The sequence below is a fragment of the Piliocolobus tephrosceles genome, chromosome 13 (genome assembly GCF_002776525.5).
Source record: "Piliocolobus tephrosceles isolate RC106 chromosome 13, ASM277652v3, whole genome shotgun sequence".
NCBI lineage: Eukaryota > Metazoa > Chordata > Mammalia > Primates > Cercopithecidae > Piliocolobus > Piliocolobus tephrosceles.
The window spans coordinates 54905212-54926957 of record NC_045446.1 but is presented as its reverse complement, the minus strand read 5'-3'; the positions used below and the strand labels follow the sequence as shown (position 1 = coordinate 54926957).

The 21746-nt window shown below is 39.9% G+C and overlaps 1 protein-coding gene across 2 annotated transcripts in view; it reads right to left on the bottom strand.

Annotated features, from left to right (window-relative positions):
* Window positions 1-21746, bottom strand: part of SBF2 (SET binding factor 2) — a 546407-nt gene that overhangs the window by 80631 nt on the left and 444030 nt on the right. For both annotated transcript variants that reach the window (XM_026454017.1, XM_026454018.1), the window contains one exon: window positions 66-236. In XM_026454017.1, coding sequence (XP_026309802.1) covers window positions 66-236 — 171 coding nt within the window. The remainder of the gene's footprint in view (window positions 1-65; window positions 237-21746) is intronic.

Here is a 21746-nt window from a genome sequence, read left to right as displayed (position 1 = left end):
CGTCTGCTTTCCTTAAAGCCAGAATCCTAATCCCACACAATTAGCGTTCTTTTCTTCTCTCTTACCTTTTGCTTCAGATGCGGGGCATGATTGTCTTCCTTGGCTGAGAGATAAAGGGAGCGAACCTGTTCCTGCACTGCATTGTAAAAGGTTGTCTCCCAAAACTGCTGATTTGTCCAAATGGGGTGGTCTTGTACACATGTGTAAGCAAACTGGCTGACTCCAGGGGCAAGTTTCTGTGAGAATACACAAAATATATCACCATGGGGCTGGCAGAATTATAACAGTTCATAAGGTCACAGAGGCCACAGTTAATCATAGATGTGATCAAAGGATTTCTCTAAAGAATATCTTATGGTAGTACAGGCTTAGCAATCAGCAACTTACTCCTTTTTAACTGGCAACTGTGGGCTTGCTGTTGGATCCTTGAGAGTCTTAGTCACTTTATCAAAATGGGTATTTTAGTAACAGCTAAAAATCAAAGCTGTTATTATATCAAATAGAAAATACAGGAAAAGGAGGCACTGTAGATTTAGTGAATATTATTACAATTAGGGCATATAATAAAATCCATCACAATGTAAACATAAAACTCCAGATAATTTAACATTTCTTCTACTTGGCTTTAGGGTACTCTTTTTAAGAGACAGCAATTGGTATGTGAGTGAACCTACAGCTTGGCCTTACACACAGAATGAGGATATAGCATGAATTAGGGACTCAGGAGAACCGCACTTTTCCTACTGCTCATTCTAGCCCATTACCTGCCCACCAAAGCTGCTGTCTGGCTCTAGAAGACTGTCCTGGGCTTCAAGGGCATTTTCTGGTAACCAAATTTGCCCAGGGAAAGATAAGCACAAATCAAACTGCCTTCCTTTCAGGACTTCCTGCTGGGTTTCAGAGTAAGAGTGAACTTAAGAGGCGATTAACAACAGAGGGAAGGAAAATGAACTCTGCAGGCATTTAGAAGGCACTTCGGATATATTTAAGTTTGTTTACTTGCAAAACCCCTGCTCTTTTTACAACATCAAATTGTCTTTCAAAAGAACTGAAAGTAAATCAAAATAAATTAAATGCCAAATTAACTGCCAATTAGCACTTCTGTTTTCCCCTCACTTTATGATTTTGTTTCCCAAAGTAATATTCTGCCTTGAAACCTCTAAAAAAAACTTGCTTTTCAAATTTTAAAGATAATTTACACTGCCAAATTTCAGTTAGTCTTTCCAGAACTACTTCTCTCACCTCTAAAAGTTAAGGATGTTTCAAATTTTAAAAAATTAATAATTTTCCAAGGAAAAGTAGGTACCATTTTCAATAAACATTTTTTGGCCCATTTTATTCTTTGGAATTGAGTTCATCTGTTTTCTGTGAGTAAAACTAAAGTTTCTGATAAGTTTTCTTTTGAAGCAATTTAATAAGTTGAGTCTCTTCTGAAATGTTGGACACTGAAGATGATTACTAAGGTTATATAACAGTTACACAACAAAATTTGGTTCATTTCTTAGGGATGTATACCAGATATATAAGACATTTGGTAAAAATTATATGCTTAATACATGCTAATCTCCTTTTTGGTCTAGAGCTGGAATAGGTATCATGAATACCACAAAATGTAGTGCCTGTGTAGTTAGAAGCCAGGTGGTTGTGATTTTGCCTTGAAGAGTCTCTGTGTACTACATGCCATGTGTAAGACCTTTTCAAGATAGGACTGTGTTACTGCTGCTGAGGTAACTGGCTATAACCTCAATTCTCTCTATTAAGTGGCTGTAAGTTGTGGCTATGAAGCAAAAATCAGGAGTTCTTTGAGAGTGCACAGGGATCACTGTTGGATTTCATGATGTCTATCTGCTCATTTAACGAACAGCTACTGTCTACCTATGGGAAATCATGAACAAAATGTGTGTGGTTTTGTGAGTGCGTAAGCAGAAGCCACACACTGAATCACAAGCTCCTTATATACTCTGCATGAAGACACTTGGGACATGGATTACACACTTTTTCCTCCTTCATTTTTTACTCCTTTACTGTAAGGACCAGCAACTATTTCAGTAGCAGCATACAAGCCTATTTCAAAACAGTTTTTTTTTTTTTTAGACAGGGTCTGGCTTTGTCACCCAGGCTGGAGTGCAGTGGCATGATCGTGGCTTACTGCAGCCTCAACTTCTCAGGCTCAAAAGATCCTCCCACCTCAGCCTCTCTAGTAGCTGTAGTAACTGGGACTACAGGTGTGCATCACCATACCCAGCTATTTTTTGTAGTTTTTTGTAGAAAAATTGGAACCTGGGAGGTGGAGGTTGCAGTGAGCTGAGATGGGGTTTTTGTAGAGATGGGGTTTCATCATATTTCCCAGGCTGGTCTTGAACTCCTGGGCTCAAGTGATCTACCTGCCTTGGGTTCCCAAAGTGCTAGGATTATAGATGTGAGCCACCATGACCAGTCTGAAAGAGATTTTAAAGGCACTAAATTCAAATAAGATAAAACTGTAATTCTCAACTGCCTTTACCATGAGTATACTCAGGGCAGTACCATTTCTTACAAATGCAGCATAACATAATCAACGGCGACTCTAAAAATGTTGAAGTCTTAAAATTATATTAATATAGATAAGCTCCAAAAAAAATGAGCTTTAAACAAATCCTTATCAGATTCTCATAAAGCACTTGTAGGATAATCAACACACCAAAAAAGTTATTAATTAAACATCTTTTATTAAAACTTAACAGAGATGTACAGGAATCTGAGGGTATAATGAAGCCCCACCTTTCTGCAGCATTTTTCTCACTGATGGTGTATATTTGCTTTCCTTGGCACATGTGAGTTGACATTACAGGTTGAGTGTTCCTTATCTGAAATACTTGGGACAAGAAGTGTTTCAGATTTTGGAATATCTGCATTATATTTACTGGATGAACATTCTAAATCTGAAAATCTAATATCTGAAATGCTCCAATGAACATTTCTTCTGAGTATCATGCCAGCCTGCTAGAAGTTTAGAATTTTGGAGCATTTTGGACTTTCTTTTTTTTTTTGGAGACAGGGTCTCATTCTGTCACCCAGGCTGATGACAATCATAGATCACTGCAGCCTAGAACTGCTGGGCTCAAGGGATCCTTCCGCCTTAACCTCCTGAGTAGCTAGGACTACACGCATGTACTGCTATGTCTGGCTAATTTTAAAAAATGTTTTTTGAGGCCAGGCACAGTGGCTCACGCCTGTAATCCAAGCACTTTGGGAGGCTGAGACAGGCAGATCACTGAAGGTTGGGAGTTTGAGACCAGCATGGCCAATACAGTGAAACCCCATCTCTACTAAAAATATAAAAATTAGCTGGGTGTGGTGGCGGGCACCTGTAATCCCAGCTACTTGGGAGACTGAGGCAGGAGAGACACTTGAATCTGGGAGGCAGAGGCTGCAGTGAGCTGAGATCGCGCCACTGTACTCCAGCCTGGGCAACAGAGCAAGACTCCATCTCAAAAAAAAAAAAAAAAAAGAAAAGTTTCTTGAGACAGGTTTTCACTATGTTGCCCAGGCTGGTCTTGAACTCCTGGCCTCAAGCAATCCCCCCACCTCGGCCTTCCAAAGTGCTAGGATAGGATTAGGCCACCAAGTGTGGCCCAAATTTTTGAATTAGAGATACTCAACCTGTATCTTCATGTTTATTCACAAACTAAAAGTTGAATATGCAAAAACTAATCTAAGTAGTTTGAACAAAAGCGGGACTATATATGTCCCAAGGAAGAAAAACAGTGCAAGACAGAGTGACAGTGGCCCAAAGGGGCCCACAGCCTGCTTACTAGGTGAGAATTACAGCAGGGTAAAGTGACTATACTACAAACACTTGGTGGCAAGACAGACACAAATGGCTATGGCATCTGTGATAGTGGCAGTAGTCTTAGTAAACAGAGAAAATAAGTGCCTGTCAAATAAAACGATCTCCTGATATGTGCGTTAGAAATCATTAACCTCCAAATACTTAAAATATTATTCTTTTTCTAGACATGCAATTTGCCTTCTTTCTTTGTGGTTTCTTGCTTTGTCTGGTCAGCCACAAGCAAGGAGCCCTGGTCCCTCAGTGAGGATGGGCAGGGCCATTTCACTGATGGGTGTTCTCAGGACCAGCAGAGGGCAGTATCACTTTATTCTGCCTAGATGCTATCATGGCTTGATCTACAAATTGCAAAAACGGAACTTTGCAGTCAGCTTGGGATAGAAAGTGGGTGGTAAGGTAAATATTTCAGGTGTTCACTGTGCATTTGAGAGAATCTATAAAGAAAGAGAACTGTTCAGGGTCATATGGCAAGATGAGTAGAACAGATGGGAACAGAAATAAAGTTTTCCATTACTCTATGTTGTCTCTGTAAGACACAAAATTTAGATATTTTACAAAACAAACATGTAATATAATTATGTAGAAAAAGATGCAATGAGACTTTAGGGTTTCAAATTCAGTATAACCTGGGACAGTAGCAGTAGTTTTAGTAAACACAGAAAATAAGCATCTATGGATAAAACTATCTTCTGATTGTAATAATTTATTTTTTAAAATTTTCTTTATTATTTTGTGTTTAATTTTTTGATTCTAATAATTTCTCTGGTTTGAAGAAAAAACTTTCCCAAGACAAGATGGTTTTACAAATTGGTCTGTACACTAGCATCATAATCTTTTAATATTGCACAAAGATGAGATTTAAGATTTAACTCATACTGAGGGTGTGAGAGTGGTGGTGCTGGTTGGGAATGCTTTTGCCAAATCACATCTCTCATTCTCTTCAATTCTGGCAACAATATTTATATTTCATAATAATTTTTATGATTCTGTCCTAAGGAAACAAGTGATATTGTGCCATGCAATTTTATGAGATGTTTAAGAATGTGTTGACTTTCTTCTTTATCTAGAAAAAATAGCCCTTGAAGATACCAGATTAAGCAATGCCATTCATTTTCCACAAAGCTTTCAAAGGAAACCCAGCATGGGACAGAATATGAAGAATAAACTCATGGGGCTCGCCAACCAGCAGGCCAGTTTCAAATCCAAATAAAGGACGCAAATCATCTGAGAGATGAGATGGTCAAGAGAAAGGTTAAGATATCAGCATGAGGGGCCTGTCAAAGGCCTGTCTGGCTAGATATGTTTGTTCCCCAAGCTCAAGGATCTAGTTTGGGAGCTCAGGGAAAACCAGATTTCAGGAAAGAAGGCTAGCTGGCAGGACTTATCCATAAACATGTAATGGTCGTTTTTTTTTTTTTTTTTTTTTTTTTTTTTGAGACAGAGTCTCGCTCTGTCACCCAGGCTGGAGTGCAGTGGCCGGATCTCAGCTCACTGCAAGCTCTGCCTCCCGGGTTTACGCCATTCTCCTGCCTCAGCCTCCCGAGTAGCTGGGACTACAGGCGTCCGCCACCTCGCCCAGCTAGATTTTTGTATTTTTTAGTAGAGACGAGGTTTCACCGTGTTAGCCAGGATGGTCTTGATCTCCTGACCTCGTGATCCGCCCGTCTCGGCCTCCCAAAGTGCTGGGATTACAGGCTTGAGCCACCTCGCCCGGCCAAACATGTAATGGTCTTAAGGAATAATGTAGAGATTCATTGTCTAAATTGCTGGAGATTTCGTATCTAGTTCTGGTCCCTGGAATATAAGTGTACCTAACTAACCGCACAATTCAGGGATGGTGCTACCACGTCCTCCTGTGATTCTGCTCTGGTCTCACCAAGTCCAGATAATAAATCACCTTAATAATTAATTTTAGAGCATTTTCTGATGAAATTGGGAGTCTTTCTTTTGCTTAGTCTTGAGAGACAAACAAAAGGAAGATAGGAATAGGAAAAATATGTATCCAAAACCTGGCTTTATCAAATCTTAAACATATTTGCTTTGTCTCTCCCCCCTGCTTTTTTTTTAAATAAAGGACATACAATACATACAAGTCCACTGTATACTTCTCCTGATTCTATTTCTCTCCTATCCTAGAGGTGACCATTATCACGAATTAGGTATTATCATTTCCATTTTGTTTTTTGCCTGTGTATGTCCATAAAGAATATATCAGTTATATTGCAGGTTTTATTCTATCCCTTATTGATGCTTTTCATGTATATAACTCATACTTCATCTATTTATGTGATATCTAACAAAACTATATAATTAATTGGGACAAAACACAACTGGCTTTTGTAAACATACAACTCAGCAGGAGCAGAAAGAGAATGGCCTATAAGCAATGACTATTTAGAATATTATGTTCATTAGTTAGTGGGATTTACAGAGAGTGAGTAATCCATTTAGTTAAATGGGGTGACTATAAGCGTATTCCACATTTTTTCCTGTTTTACTACCTGATACTCAGAGATTGAACAGTACGAGTATCCTTAAACTCAGAATAGTCTATACCCCTTCTGGATTGCTCCGGAGATCGAGGCATACAATTTCTGCATGAGAGGCATATTCATCCACCAGCATTGTCCAGTATTCACTTGATGTGCCAGGTTCTACAAATGTCAGTAGTTGGGATGACAGGATTAAAGTCCTTTTTTTTCAAGACATAGTCTCGTCTTGTGACCCAGGCTGGAGTGCAGTGGCACAAACGAGGCTCACTGCAGTCTTAACCTCCTGGGCTCAAGCAATCCTTTTGCCTCAGCCTCCCATGTAACTGGGACCACAGGCATACACCACCATGCCTCACTAATTTCTGTATTATTTGTAGAGATGGGGTCTCACTTTGTTGCCTAGGCTGGTATCAAACTCCTGGGCTCAAGTGATCGTCCCGCCTTGGCCACCCAAAGTTCTAGGATTAAAGCCATGAGCTACCAGGGCTTCCAAACTCTAGTTTTAAACCACTTAGCCTTCTAATGATTCTGTGTCTTAAGTTGTTTAGTAAATATCAAGAGTTCAGAGGATAAATCAATTTCTTTCCTTTGTGGTCCAGAAATTTGTAGACATCAAATGCAAGACTGTTGTCAAGTCCTTTGCCTGGGTTTGGTGGTCTCAAAAATATAAGATATGATCTAAATTCTCCTAATCCTCCTATTTTTTGCCGGTTTTAATTTTTTTTTTTTTTTGAGACAGGGTCTCATCTGTTGCCCAGGCTATAGTGCAGCTGGCATGATCTTGGTTCACTGCAGTCTGAACCTCTGGGGCACAAGTGATCCTCTCACCTCACCCTCCTGAGTAACTGAGACTACAGGTGTGCATTACCATGCCTGGCTAATTATTAAACAAAATTTTTGTAGAGATGGGGGTCTCACTATGATGTCTAGGCTGAACAATTTTATACAAGTAGTACAATGTTGTGTTTCATTCTGCAACTTGGTTTTTCATGCATTATGTTGTTAGACTTATTCAGGTAATGAAAATTACCTGACAACTAGAAATATCTCTGTAAAAAGTCTTTAAAATAAGAAAAAATTATTATAATCAACCTATTCTGAGTATAATACATTTTCAGTATAAATATTTATCAACTCAGTTAATCCTCACAACAATCTTATGACCCGCTGAGATAGGTACCATTACTTCCCCTGTTTAAAAATGAGGAAATAGTCAGGCTCCGTGGCTCATGCCTGTAATTCTAGCACTTTGGAAGGCTGAGGCACGCGGATCACCTGAGGTCAGGAGTAAAAGACCAGCCTGGTCACCATGGTAAAACCCTATCTCTACTAAAAATACAAAAATTAGCTGGGCGTGGTGGCACATGCCTGTAATCCCAGCTACTTGGGAGGCTGAGTCAGGAGAATTGCTTGAACCTGGGAGGCAGAGGTTGCAATGAGCCAAGGTCGTGCCATTGCACTCCAGCCTGGACGACAGAGCAAAACTGTTTCAAAAAAACAAAGGGCAGGGGAGGGGATTGAGGCAAAAAGAAGTGACTTGTTCAAGGGAACACTGATAGGGAGTGACAGGGCAGAGATGGGATTTGAACCCAGCCAGTTTGGCTTATAGAGTCTTGTTTTTCAACTACTGCACAATTTAACTATTGTATGGAATTCCATGGTATGAATATACAGCGTTGTCTTGTTTCTGTTAATAGACAGTTGTATTATTTCCAACTGTTTGCTATTATAAACAATGATGCATAAATATCATCATATGTTTCAACTGCCAACTACTGATTATTGGTTTCAGCACCATTTAGTAGGGCCTGGAAGTACTTGACATGGGTCCCAGTAAATGTGGTAATTCTCTTTTTTTTTTTTTTTTTCCTTTTTTTTGTGGAGAACAGGGTCTCGCTATATTACCCAGGCAGGTCTCGAACTCCTGGGCTCAAGCTATCCTCCCGCCTCTGCCTCCCTAAGAGCTGGGATTACAGGCGTGAGCCACCGCGCCCGGCTAAATGTGGTAATTCTCATTGTTATCTATACCAATAAGCATTTTGGGGTTATTGCATATTGGTTATTTTTCTAATAAGAAATTATTTCATGTAGGTATTTTGCAAATCCACTATTTTAAAAAATTAACAATAATTCTTTAATATTAGGAAGTCCTAGCCAAACAATCTTAAAATTCCTATGGAATCACATAAGAAAGACCCTGAATAGCCAAAGCAATCCTGAGGAAAAAAAAAAACAAAGCTGTAAGCATCATACTATCTGACTTCAAAATATACTATTAGGCTATAGTAGCCAAAACAGCATGGTACTGCCATAAAAATAGACTCTTTGACTAAAAAAGCAGAATAGAGAACCCATAAATAAATCTATGTATGCATAGCCAATTGACTTTCCACAAGGGTGCCAAGAACAGATACTGGGGAAATAACAGTCTCTTCAATAAATGGTGTTGGGAAAACTGGATATCCATATGCAGGAAAATGAGACTAGACCTCCATCTCTCACCTTATACAAAAATCAAATCAAAATGAATTAAAGACTTCAATGTAAGACTTGAAACTATGAAACTACTGGAAGAAAATATTGGGGAAATGCTGCAGGATATTGGTCTGGGCAAAGATTTCTTGGGCAAGAGCTCAAAAGCACAGGCAACAAAGAGCAAAAATAGACAAATGGGATTACATCAAGTTAAAAAGCTTCTGCACAGCAAAGGAAACAATCAGCAAACTAATGAAACAACCTACAAAATGGGAGAAAATATTTACAAACTATCCATCCAACAAGGGATTAAGAACCAGAGTATACAAGGAATGCAAGCAACTCAAAAGCAAAAAACTGACTAAAAAAATGGGCAAATGATTGAGCAGACATTTCTTAAAAGAAGACATAAAAATGGTCGACAGGCATATTTAAAAATGCTCACCATCGGGCCGGGCGCAGTGGCTCACGCCTGTAATCCCAGCACTTTGGGAGGCCAAGGTGGGTGGATCACGAGGTCAGGAGATCGAGACCATCCTGGCTAACACAGTGAAACTCCATCTCTACTAAAAATACAAAAAATTAGCTGGGCGTGGTGGCGGGCACCTGTAGTCCCAGTTACTTGGGAGGCTGAGGCAGGAGAATGGCGTGAACCCAGGAGGCGGAGCTTGCAGTGAGCCCAGATCGCGCCATTGCACTCCAGCCTGTGTGACAGAGCGAGATTCTCTCTCAAAAAAACAAAACAAAACAAAACAAAAAAAAAACTAACAGTAGATCTACCATACCACTGCTGGATACATATCCAAAAGGAAGAAAACTAGTATATCAAAGAGATTACATTTATTATAGCACTATTCACAATGGCCACGATATGGAATAAACCTAAGTGTACAACAACAGATGAAGGGATAAAGGAAACATGGTATATATACATAGTGGAATAATATTCAGCCATAAAAAAGAATGAAATCCTGTCATTTGCAGCAGCATGGATGGAACTGGAAGTCATTATATTAAATGAAATAAGCCAGGCACAGGATAAATATCACATTTTCATGCATATGGGGGAGCAAAAAACGTTCATCTAATGGAAGTAGAGAGCAGGATGATGGTTCCAAGAGGCTGGGAAGGGCTACTGGGGAGGGGGAATAAATACATTTAGAAGGATAAGTTCTAGTGTTTGATAGCACAGTAGGTGATTACAGTTAACAATAATTTATTGTATATTTCAGAAAAGCTAGATTTGAAATGTTCCCAACACAAAGAAATGACAAACGTTTGAGGTGACGGATATTCTAATTACCCTGATTTGACTGTTACACACTGTATACATGTATTGAAATATCACTTGTACCTCATAAAAATGTACAGTTATGTATTAATAAAAATTCTTTAATATCAAATATCTAGTCATTGTTCAAATTTACAATTGTTAAATGTAAAAGTTTGTCTTTGTTTTTCTGCTATTTTTACCATCAGTTTGCTTAACTCAAGTAGGAATTAAGGTCAAATAATTATATATTACCATTAGTCTGCATATTGCTAGCATCAATTTTATTCTAGTTTCTTTTTCCACTTGCAATTTATTTGTTGAAAAAACTGGATCATTTGTCCCATAAAGTTTCCAACAGTCTGACTGCATCCCAGTGGTGACATCTGACACATTTCTTTTGTCCTCTGTGTTTTCCCACAAATCAGTAGTTGAATCTAGATGCTTATCAGATTCAGGCTTGTTTGGCAAGAATACTTCAGACAGTACTACCCCGAGGGGTAGCACTCATGGGGCACATCTGTTTGTCTCTCCTTTTGTTATGTTAGACGATGTTGACTGTCAATGCCCAGATTTGTTAATAATTAGAAGTGGTAAAATTGTGATATTCTAATTCTAGCATTACTTCCTCACTCATTAGTTAGAGTACTTCTTTTTTTTTTTTTTGAGATGGAGTCTTGCTCTGTTTCCCAGACCGGAGCACAATGGCACGATCTCAGCTCACTGCAACCTCTACCTCCTGGGTTCAAGCAATTCTCTGCCTCAGCCTCCCAAGTAGCTAAGATTACAGGTGCCCACCACCACGCCTGGCTAATTCTTTTATGTAGTTTTTGTAGAGATGGGGTTTCACCATGTTGGTCAGGCTTGTCTTGAACTCCTGACCTCATGATCCGCCCACCTCGGCCTCCCAAAGTGTTGGGATTACAGGCATGAGCCACCGCGCCCGGCCTAGAGTACTTCCATAAAGAGAAACTTTCCCTTATCAACTGTTGGTGAACCACAGGCATAGTCTGTATTAGAAAAGCAGGATAAATATTTGATTCAATCCCTTTGTTTAACAACTTTAAAAACAATAAGTTGTTTTTCTAGTGTCTACCACAGGTAACCAATTAATTTGGTTTTTAAAAATTAATACCTTTATCAACTCATAAATTTTAAAACATATTTGGTTCACCATTAAATTATCCTTAAATCTAAGTTTAGAAACAAACCCTCCCAAAAAATCTATCCATAAGTGTTCACTGAAAATTTGTTCTGTTTTTGTTTTTGTTTTTTGTTTTTGGAGACAGTCTTGCTCAATTACCCAGGCTGGAGTGCAGTAGTGGTGCGATCGCAGCTCACTGCAACCTCCGCTTCCTGGGTTCAAGTGGTTCTTGTGCCTCAGCCTCCTGAGTAGCTGGGATTATGGGTGCATGCCACCATGCCTGGCTAATTTTTGTATTTTTAGTAGAGACAGGGTTTTGCCATGTTGGCCAGGCTAGTCATGGTTCAACATATGCAGATCAGTAAATTTGATTTATCACATAAACAGAATTAAAGACAAAAACCACAAGATTATCTCAATAGATGCAGAAAAGGCCTTTGATAAAATTCAATATCCCTTCATGTTAAAAACTGTCAATAAAGTAGGTATTGAAAGAACATACCTCATAATAATGAGAGCTATACATAACAAACCCACAGCCAATATTATACTGAATAGGCAAATACTAGAAGCATTCCCTTTGAAAACCAGAACAAGACAAAGATACCCTCTCTCACAACTCCTATTCAACATAGTATTGGAAGTTCTGGCCCAGGGAAACCAGGCAAGAGAAAGAAATAAAGTGTATTCAAACAGAAAGACAGGAAGTCAAATTATCTTTGTTTGCCGATGGCATGGTCCTATATCTAGAAAACCCCACTGTCTCAGCCCAAAAGCTTATTAAGCTGATAAGCAACTTCAGTGAAGTCTCAGCATACAAAATCAATGTGCAAAAATCAGTAGCATTCCCATATACCAACAACAGGCAAGCAGAGAGACAAATCATGAATGAACTCCCATTCACAATTGCTACAAAAACAGTAAAACACCTAGGAATAAAGCTAACAAGGCAAGTGAAGGACCTCTTCAAAGAAAACTACAAACCACAGCTCAAAAAAATCAGAGAGGACACAAACAAATGGAAAAACATTCCATGCTCATGTATTTGAAGAATCAATATTGTGAAAATGGCCATACTCCCCAAAGTAATTTACAGATTCAATGCTATACCCATTAAACTACCATTGACATTCTTCACAGATTTAGGAAAAAAACTATATTAAAATTCACATGGAACCAAAAGAACCTGAATAGCCAAGAAAATACTAAGCAAAAAAGAACAAAGATGGAGGCATCATGCTACCTGACTTCAGACTATACTAGAAGGCTACAGGAACCCAAACAGCATGGGATTGGTACAAAAACAAATACATAGACCAGTGAGAATACAGAACTCAGAAACAAGACCGCACACCTACAACCATCTGATCGTTGATAAACCTGACAGAACAAGCAATGGGGAAAGAATTCCCAATTAATAAATGGTGCTAGGAGAATTGGATAGCTATATTGAAGAAAACTGAAACTGGACCTCTTCCTGACATCTTATACAAAAATTTACCTGGCCAGGCACAGTGGCTCACGCCTGTAATCCCAGCACTTTGGGAGGCTGAGGTGGGGGAATCACGAGGTCAGGAGATCGAGACTACCCTGGCCAACATGGTGAAACCCCGTTTCTACAAAAATACAGAAACTAGCTGGGCATGGTGACACACGTCTGTAGTCCCAGCTACTTGGGAGGCTGAGGCAGGAGAATGGCGTGAACCCGGGGGGCAGAGCTTGCAGTGAGCCGAGATCGCGCCACTGCACTCCAGCCTGGCGACAGAGCAAGACTCCGTCTCAAAAAAAAAGAAAAAAAAAAAAAAAACTCAAGATGGATAAAAGACTTAAATGTAAAATGCAAAACTATCAAAAACCCTAGAAGAAAATCTAGGCAATACTTTTCAGGATATAGGCCTGGGCAAAGATTTCATAATGAAAACGCCAAAAGCAATTGCCACAAAAGCAAAAACTGACAAATGGGATCTAATTAAACTAAAGAGCTTCTGCACGGCAAAAAAACTATCGTCAGAGGGAACAGACAACCTACAGAATGGGAGAAAATTTTTGCAATCTATCCATCTGATGAAGGTCTAATATCCAGAGTCTGCAAGGAACTTAATTAAGTAAATTTACAAGAAAAAAAGACCACATTAAAAAGTAGGCAAAGGACATGAACAGACACTTTTCAAAATAAGACATACATGTGGCCAACAAACAAAGAAAGAAAAGCTCACCATCACTGATTAGAGAAACGATAATCAAACCTACAATGAGGTAACACCTCATGCCAAACATGATGACAATTATTATTATTATTATTATTTTGAGATGGAGTCTCGCTCTGTTGCCCAGGCTGGAGTGCACTGGCGTGATCTCGGCTCACTGCAACCTCCGCCTCCCGGGTTCACGCCATTCTCCTGCCTCAGCCTCCTGAGTAGCTGGGACTACAGGCGCCCGCCACCACGCCCAGCTAATTTTTTGTATTTTTAGTAGAGATGGGGTTTCACCGTGTTAGCCAGGATGGTCTTGATTTCCTGACCTTGTGAACCGCCCGCCTCAGCCTCCCAAAGTGCTGGGATTACAGGCGTAAGCCACCACGCCTGGCCAGGATGACAATTATTAAAGTAAAAAAACAGATGCTGGTGAGGTTGCACAGTAAAGGAACACTTTTACACTGTTGGGGGGAGTGTAAATTAGTTCAACCCTTGTGGAAGACAGTGTGGTGATTCCTCAAAGATCTAAAGGCAGAAATACCATTTGTCCCAGCAATTCCATTACTGGGTACACACCCAAAGGAACGTAAATCATTATATTATAAAGATACATGCATGCATGTGTTCATTGCAGCACTATTAACAATAGTAAAGACATGGAATCAACCCAAATACTCATCAATGACAGACTCAATAAAGTAAGTGTGGTATATATACACCATGGAAACTATGCAGCCATAAAAAGGAATGAGATGATGATCTTTGCAGGGACATGGATGGAGCTGGAAGCTATTATCCTCAGCAAACTACCACAGGAACAGTAAACCTAACACTGCATGTTCTTACTTATAGGCAGGAGCTGAATGATGAGAACACATGGATACACAGGGAAGAACAACAGACACTGGGGCCTGTCAGAGGTGGGTGGGAGGAGGGAGAACATCAGGAAGAATAGCTAATGGATGCTGGGCTTAACACCTAGGTGGTGGCATGATCTGTGCAGCAAACTACCATGGCACACATTTACCTATGTAACAAACCTGCACATCCTGCGTGTACCCCTGAACTTAAAATAAAGGTTGAGGCCGGGCGTGGTGTTTCACGCCTGTAATCCCAGCGTGAATCCCTCCCAACTGTGGGAGGCCGAGGTGGGCAGATCACGAGGTCAGGAGATCGAGACCATCCTGGCTAACACGGTGAAACCCCGTCTCTACTAAAAATAAAAAAAATTAGCCGGGTGTGGTGGCGGGCACCTGCAGTCCCAGCTACTTGGGAGGCTGAGGCAGGAAAATGGTGTGAACCCAGGCGGTGCAGCTTGCAGTGAGCCAAGATAGCACCACTGCAGTCCGGCCTGGGCGAAAGAGCGAGACTTCCATCTCAACAAAATAAAAAATAATTAAAAAAAAATAAAGGTTGAAGAAAAAAACAAGTAAAAATTAAAAAGGCTAAAAATATGTGAATAGAGATTTCACCAGAGATGATATATTGATAGCAAATATGAACATGCAAAGATACTCAATATTATTAATTAGGGAAATGAAAATGAAAATCACAATAACCTACTACTTCATATCTATAAGAATGGCTAAATTGAAAAACACTGACATGTGGATGTGGAGCAACTGGAAGTCTCATACACTGCTGGGAAGAATATAAAATGGCAGTACTATGGAAAAAATGTATTTTTGGCTGGGTGTGATGGCTCACGCCTGTAATCCCAGCACTTTGGGAGGACGAGGCAAGTGGATCCCTTGAGATCAGGAGTTCGAGTAAATAATAATAATAAATGCTAAGCCAAATAACCTAAAGAACCCGCTGAAGAGTTCAACATAGGTGTGTCTGAAAAGTACATCATAAAAGAAGAACAGGGACCTCTGTTTTTGTAATAAACTGTAATCTTTATGTTTCTGAAATGTATGCATATATGCCACAGATCATGAGGTCAGGAGATCGAGACCATCCTGGCTAACATGGTGAAACCCTGTCTCTACTAAAAATACAAAAAATTAGCCGGGCACGGTGGCACACACCTGTAGTCCCAGCTAGGCAGGAGGCTGAGGCAGGAAAATCGCTTGAACCCCGGAGGTGGAGGTTGCAGTGAGCCAAGATCGCACCACTGCGCTCCAGCCTGGGCGACAGAGGGAGACTCCATCTCAAAACAAAAAAAAAAATACTAAAAAATACTCTATGTAGTTCATCACAAAGGTTTAAAGTGATATGGATTAGTACAGCGTAAAAATATTGGTTCACAACAAGTGGTGGTTATAGTCATTCACCACAGTCTGACAGTGCAAAAGAAACATGGACACAAAGCTAAGAAGATTATGGTGTATAGTGCTAACTTCATTTCAGGGCAGCTCTACCACATGAACGTAAGAAGATCCACTTAATATGTATTTAGAAAACAGAAGCAGCAGCCAGGGGCTCAAGGGATAGTGGGGGCAGCAGCATAGTTGCACAAGGTCATGGTACAACAGCAGAAAACTCACACAGGCAGTCATAGATAACTGGAAAATAGAAGCAACTGCCTAGGTAGAGGAACAGTGAGCAGTTTTAGGGATCTGCATGGGCAGTGAGGTGGCATATACCTAGAAAGCCGGCTATCATTTAGCTCCAAAGATCTTTCATTTAGTAGGTCAGCACTGTATTAGGATTTAAAGAAAAGACAAAGGTTAGTCCCTTGAAAGAGTATGTTTCTTTCCTTGTATGACTGAACTTTAGAGTTTAAATCCTCTCATTATATCTGGATAATGTTATTACTATCTTAGAGACTACTCTAATGACAAAGAGAATCTAGAAGAAAAACACAATTAGGAAGCTCTCATTCTAAGTGATTTTTAACTTGAATTTTTATTGCCAAGTACATAATAGTGAATCTAAGTAAAAACTTATTCCTTATACTATTTTCTACTTACTAGATGAAGGCAGAAATCACAGTACTATTGAATTACAGTTTTATACTACATCTCTTCTTTCCTTAGTTTCTGTCTACTTAACTTTTCCACAGACCCCTAAAAAAATTATCAGAGATACAAAAAGCAAAGTCTTAAAAAGCATTTCCTATAAACAAGAAAATCAGTATCTTTTAGGGACTCAATTTTTCAAATTTCACTGACATTTTGACAAAAAAACTTACGACTCTTGTCAATGACCAAATAAAGACTCAAACTGTAGGTTGCCTCCATGATATAGTCAACCATGGGTGCATTTAAATTGTAACTGTTACTTCAGTGCTTATACTTTCTAAGGGTTTTATTTTGATGCTGTGGTCTTCTGAGAATGAGTGACAGCCAGCCAGTATGATTCACTGAGGTCGTGTCTACACAAAGTAGAGGCTACAAAGCAGTGAATATGGGGTTGGGCCTTGAAGAGGCTCTGACTTACAGAATATTATCGGATGAGTCACCTAAGCTCCTAGCTTAAGTTTATTATTAAAATAACCTCTCTTTTTTTTTTTTTTTTTTGAGACGGAGTCTTGCTCTGTCGCCCGGGCTGGAGTGCAGTGGCCGGATCTCAGCTCACTGCAAGCTCCGCCTCCCGGGTTTACGCCATTCTCCTGCCTCAGCCTCTCAAGTAGCTGGGACTACAGGGGCCCGCCACCTCGCCTGGCTAGTTTTTTGTATTTTTTAGTAGAGACAGGGTTTCACAGTGTTAGCCAGGATGATCTCGATCTCCTGACCTCGTGATCCGCCCATCTCGGCCTCCCAAAGTGCTGGGATTACAGGCTTGAGCCACCGCGCCCGGCCTAAAATAACATCTCTTGACTTGCACGTACATCTGCTAAAAGTCAACCTTGATGAGCCAATAGTACAAAAAGTTAAAATATTACATGAAGATAAAGAAAGAGACCAACCTATTACTGGAAGAAAAACTTAGCATTGTAAGCTGATTATAAGAACATTTATTTATTGAGGAGAAATATGCCTGTTTCTGAGGAAAACGGCTCTTCAACTTAAATTCTAGATGGTATTTATTTTGGAAAGATTCATTAACACTGAGCCTCTAGAATGACAGACAAGCTGTTTACCTAGTGGCCATTTCCCAGGAAGAATTATCTATCAAATCATATAGACTGGGTCAAAGTTCTCAAAGTATTTGCATGGGTAAGCCAATAATTATGCCAAGACTTCTAGAAAATGAGTAAACAGCAGTAATTATCTGGCTAAAAATAACCAAGACATGTCCAGTGCTAAGAATAAACAGCTATAAAGTTACATTAAACTGTTCTAGGACTGAAGATGGTCTTCAAGCTCCAGAGGATTATTTCTCACTTCTAAGGCTTCTAGGACTACACCATAAAATCCACCTTCCTCCTACCCACTAGCTCCTCTATTTACTAATGTCTAGAGGTTTGCTATTTATGTTTTATTTGCATAGTTTAAGGCCTACTTCCTAATACAAAGCAAATGTTACTATAGGCTTGAGGATACCTTTACCCAATTGTCCATAACTGAATATGAAAGAAGGCTTTGGGATTAAGTTTCCATAACAGGGGAGAAAGACCAGTTATGAGGGAAATTAAGTCAAAAGCAGGAGAAAATAACAGGGCCAGAGAAGTGGAAAAAAGAGTGTGGAACAAGGCAGGGGAAGCCATATATCTTCTCTATTTGCCTGGTCAATCCTCCCTGCCAGGTCCAGTTTGGGTACTTGAAATATGCTAAATAAGCTTCCCAATTCATGGAGGGGTCGGGGGGGAGGGAATTGAAATTCAACTTACGAAGCCAAAATAGATTTTTCTGCCTATTATAAAAAATTTGCAGAAAGTGCACATCTGCTGGTGTGAGACATAAACGTGAAAGTATGCAGGCACACCCCAACACATAACACTCAAACTTGAATCACTTACTTGTTAAGTATAGACTCACTGAGTTAGAATAAACCTCAGAGATTTTTTTTCAGTAATACATGGGAATGCCGAGATAAACAGAAGTAAAGAAACATAACAAAGGTCATACAGCTAGATAGAGCAGTGCTGAAGCTAGCATCAGATGTTTTATAAGGTATTAAACAATCTGGTCACATCCTCCCTTTCTCAACTTCCTGAATACTATTCACTCCTAAAGGTGTATCCCACAGGTGAACGAGCTGAAAGCTCTGTGTACTAAGCACACTCTTTGCTTTCTCCCTGCCATGACATTGGTCAAGCTGTTTCGTCTGCTTGGAATCCCTCCTTCCAATCTCTAATGGTTAAAATCCATTCTTCAAGGGCCTATTCAGATGCTACTTCTTTCAAAATGCCCTCCCTGTTTGCTCCCTCTTTATTTACTACGTGTTATAAACTGAATGTTTGTGTCTCCCTCAAATTCGTATGTTGAAACCCTATCATCTCCAGTGTGGCCATATTTGTAGTAAGGAAGTAATTAAGGTTATATGAGCTCATAAGGGTGGGGCCCTGATCCAACAGGATTAGTATCCTGAGATAGATAGCTTGTTCTTGCACATGCGTTCTCTCTCTCCCCCTGCCGCCCCACGTTCTGAAGACGGATGTGGGCCCCTGTAGTCCCAGCTACTGGGGAGGTTGAGGCAGGAGAATGGCGTGAACCCGGGAGGTGGAGCTTGCAGTGAGCCGAGATGGCGCTACTGCACTCCAGCCTGGGCGACAGAGCAAGACTCCATCTCAAAAAAAAAAAAAGGCCACATGACACAGTGATAAGGCTGCCATCATCTGCAACCCAGAAAGAAAACCATTCCCAGAAAGTGAATTGGCTGGAACCTTGATCTTGAGAAAATAAATTTCTGTTGTTAAAACACCTACTCGGTGGTATTTCAATATGACAGCCTGAGCAGACTATGACACTATCTTATGTAGAACTTTGTTGTTGTTGTTTTTTTGAGAGGGAGTCTCGCTCTGTAAGACTCGGCTCACTGCAACCTCAGGCTCCTTGGTTCAAGCAATTCTCCTGCCTCAGCCTCCTAAGTAGCTGAGATTACAGGCGCCCACCACCATCCCCAGCTAAATTTTGTATTTTTAGTAGAGACAGGGTTTCACCATGTTGGCCAGGCTGGTCTCAAACTCCTGACCTCAAGCAATCCACCCACCTCGGCCTCCCAAAGTGCTGGGATTACAGGCCTGAGCCACCATGGCTGGCCTAGAACTTTGTTTATACTTCTTTAACAATTATTTCACTCTATTTTCTATTACATTTAGGACTATTTTTTGCTCTAAAATGTGCCGAAATGCTATGCTACAACCTTTCTTAGGCTTGATACAAGATAAAATAGCAGCCATAATAACAACATAAAGTATTAGTATTTCTATGACAACAAAGATGATCAAGGTAGAGTTTTTTTTTTTGTTTTTTTTTTTTGAGATGGAGTCTCGCTCTGTCGCCCAGGCTGGAGTGCAGTGGCCGGATCTCAGCTCACTGCAAGCTCCGCCTCCCGGGTTTATGCCATTCTCCTGCCTCAGCCTCCCAAGTAGCTGGGACTACAGGCACCCGCCACCACGCCCGGCTAGTTTTTTGTATTTTTTTAGTAGAGACGGGGTTTCACCGTGTTAGCCAGGATGGTCTCGATCTCCTGACCTCGTGATCCGCCCGTCTCGGCCTCCCAAAGTGCTGGGATTACAGGCTTGAGCCACTGTGCCCGGCCCAAGGTAGAGTTTTTAAAAAATAAATAATACTCTACTGTTTTACAAGGAAATGTATTATATGAAGTAAGTTCCTACATTGTTCCTATTTTTGTATGCTCATTAAGAGATAATATTTTTTAAATGCCAACAATTAGGTTTTAAAAACTAAACACTAAGCCATTAATTAAACCTAAATAATTTTTTTAAAATTATACTTTAAGTTCTAGGGTACATGTGTACAATGTGCACATTTGTTACATATGTATACATGTGCCATGTTGGTTTGCTGCACCCATCAACTCATCATTTACATTAGGTATTTCTCCTAATGCTATCCTTCCCCCAGCCCTTCACGACAGGCCCCGGTGTGAGATGTTCCCCTTCCTATGTCCATGTGATCTCATTGTTCAACTTCCACTTATGAGTAAGAACATGTAGTGTTTGGTTTCTGTCCTTGTGATAGTTTGCTGAGAATGATGGTTTCCAGCTTCATCCATGTCCCTGCAAAGGATATGAACTCATTCTTTTTTATGGCTGCATAGTATTCCGTGGTGTGTATGTGCCACGTTTTCTTAATCCAATCTATCTATCTATCATTGATGGACATTTGGCTTGATTCCAAGTCTTTGCTATTGTGAATAGTGCCACAATAAACATATGTGTGCATGTGTCTTTATAGCAGCATGATTTATAATCCTTTGGGTATATACCCAGTAATGGGATGGCTGGGTCAAGTGGTATTTCTAGTTCTAGATCCTTGAGGAATCGCCACACTGTCTTCCACAATGGTTGAACTAGTTTACATTCCCACCAATAGTGTAAAAGCGTTCCTATTTCTCCACATCCTCTTCAGCATCTGTTGTTTCCTGACTTTTTAATGATCACCATTCTAACTGGCATGAGATGGTATCTCATTGTGGTTTGGATTTGCATTTCTCTGGTGACCAGTGATGATGAGCAATTTTTCATGTGTCTGTTGGCTACATAAATGTCTTCTTTTAAGAAGTGTCTGTTCATATCCTTTGCCCACTTTTTGATGGGGTTGTTTGGTTTTTTTTTTGTAAATTTGTTTAAGCTCTTTGTAGGTTCTGGATATTAGCCCTTTGTCAGATGGGTAGATTACAAAAATTTTCTCCCATTCTGTAGGTTGCCTGTTCACTCTGATGGTAGTTTCTTTTCCTGTGCAGAAGCTTTTTAGTTTAATTAGATCCCATTTGTCTATTTTGGCTTTTGTTGCCATTGCTTTTGGTGTTTCAGTCATGAAGTCCTTGCCCATGCCTATGGCCTGAATGGTATTGCCTAGGTTTTCTTCTAAGGTTTTTATGAATTAAACCTAAATAATTTTTAAAAATCTGTGTACATACAGTCTCTCTCTTAATAGCCTTTGAGGGCAGAGACCATCTCTTGTACATCTTGGCATCAATTCAAATGCTAGGTTAAAGCATCTTAAATATAGGTAGTGGAGGTACATACAATGCTTGTTAAATTCCAAAAGGTTAATTACATATTTCCCAAAGGCTTGCTTCTAAGATTATAATTTTAATTCTAATTTTATTAGCTGGAAATGTCACCCAAGAGTATAATAAAACCAGCTACCTCCACAGTCATTCCAGATGGTTCTCTGACTTCTTCCAGGTAATCTCCTGCTATCAATACTGAAACATGCCTGTGACTGAGGGTTAATCCCATGCTTTCATCTCCCCAATACTTAAAACTCCCTCTGAGAGTCACCTCTCTTTATGTCTCTCTTAACATGTAAAAATCTATCAG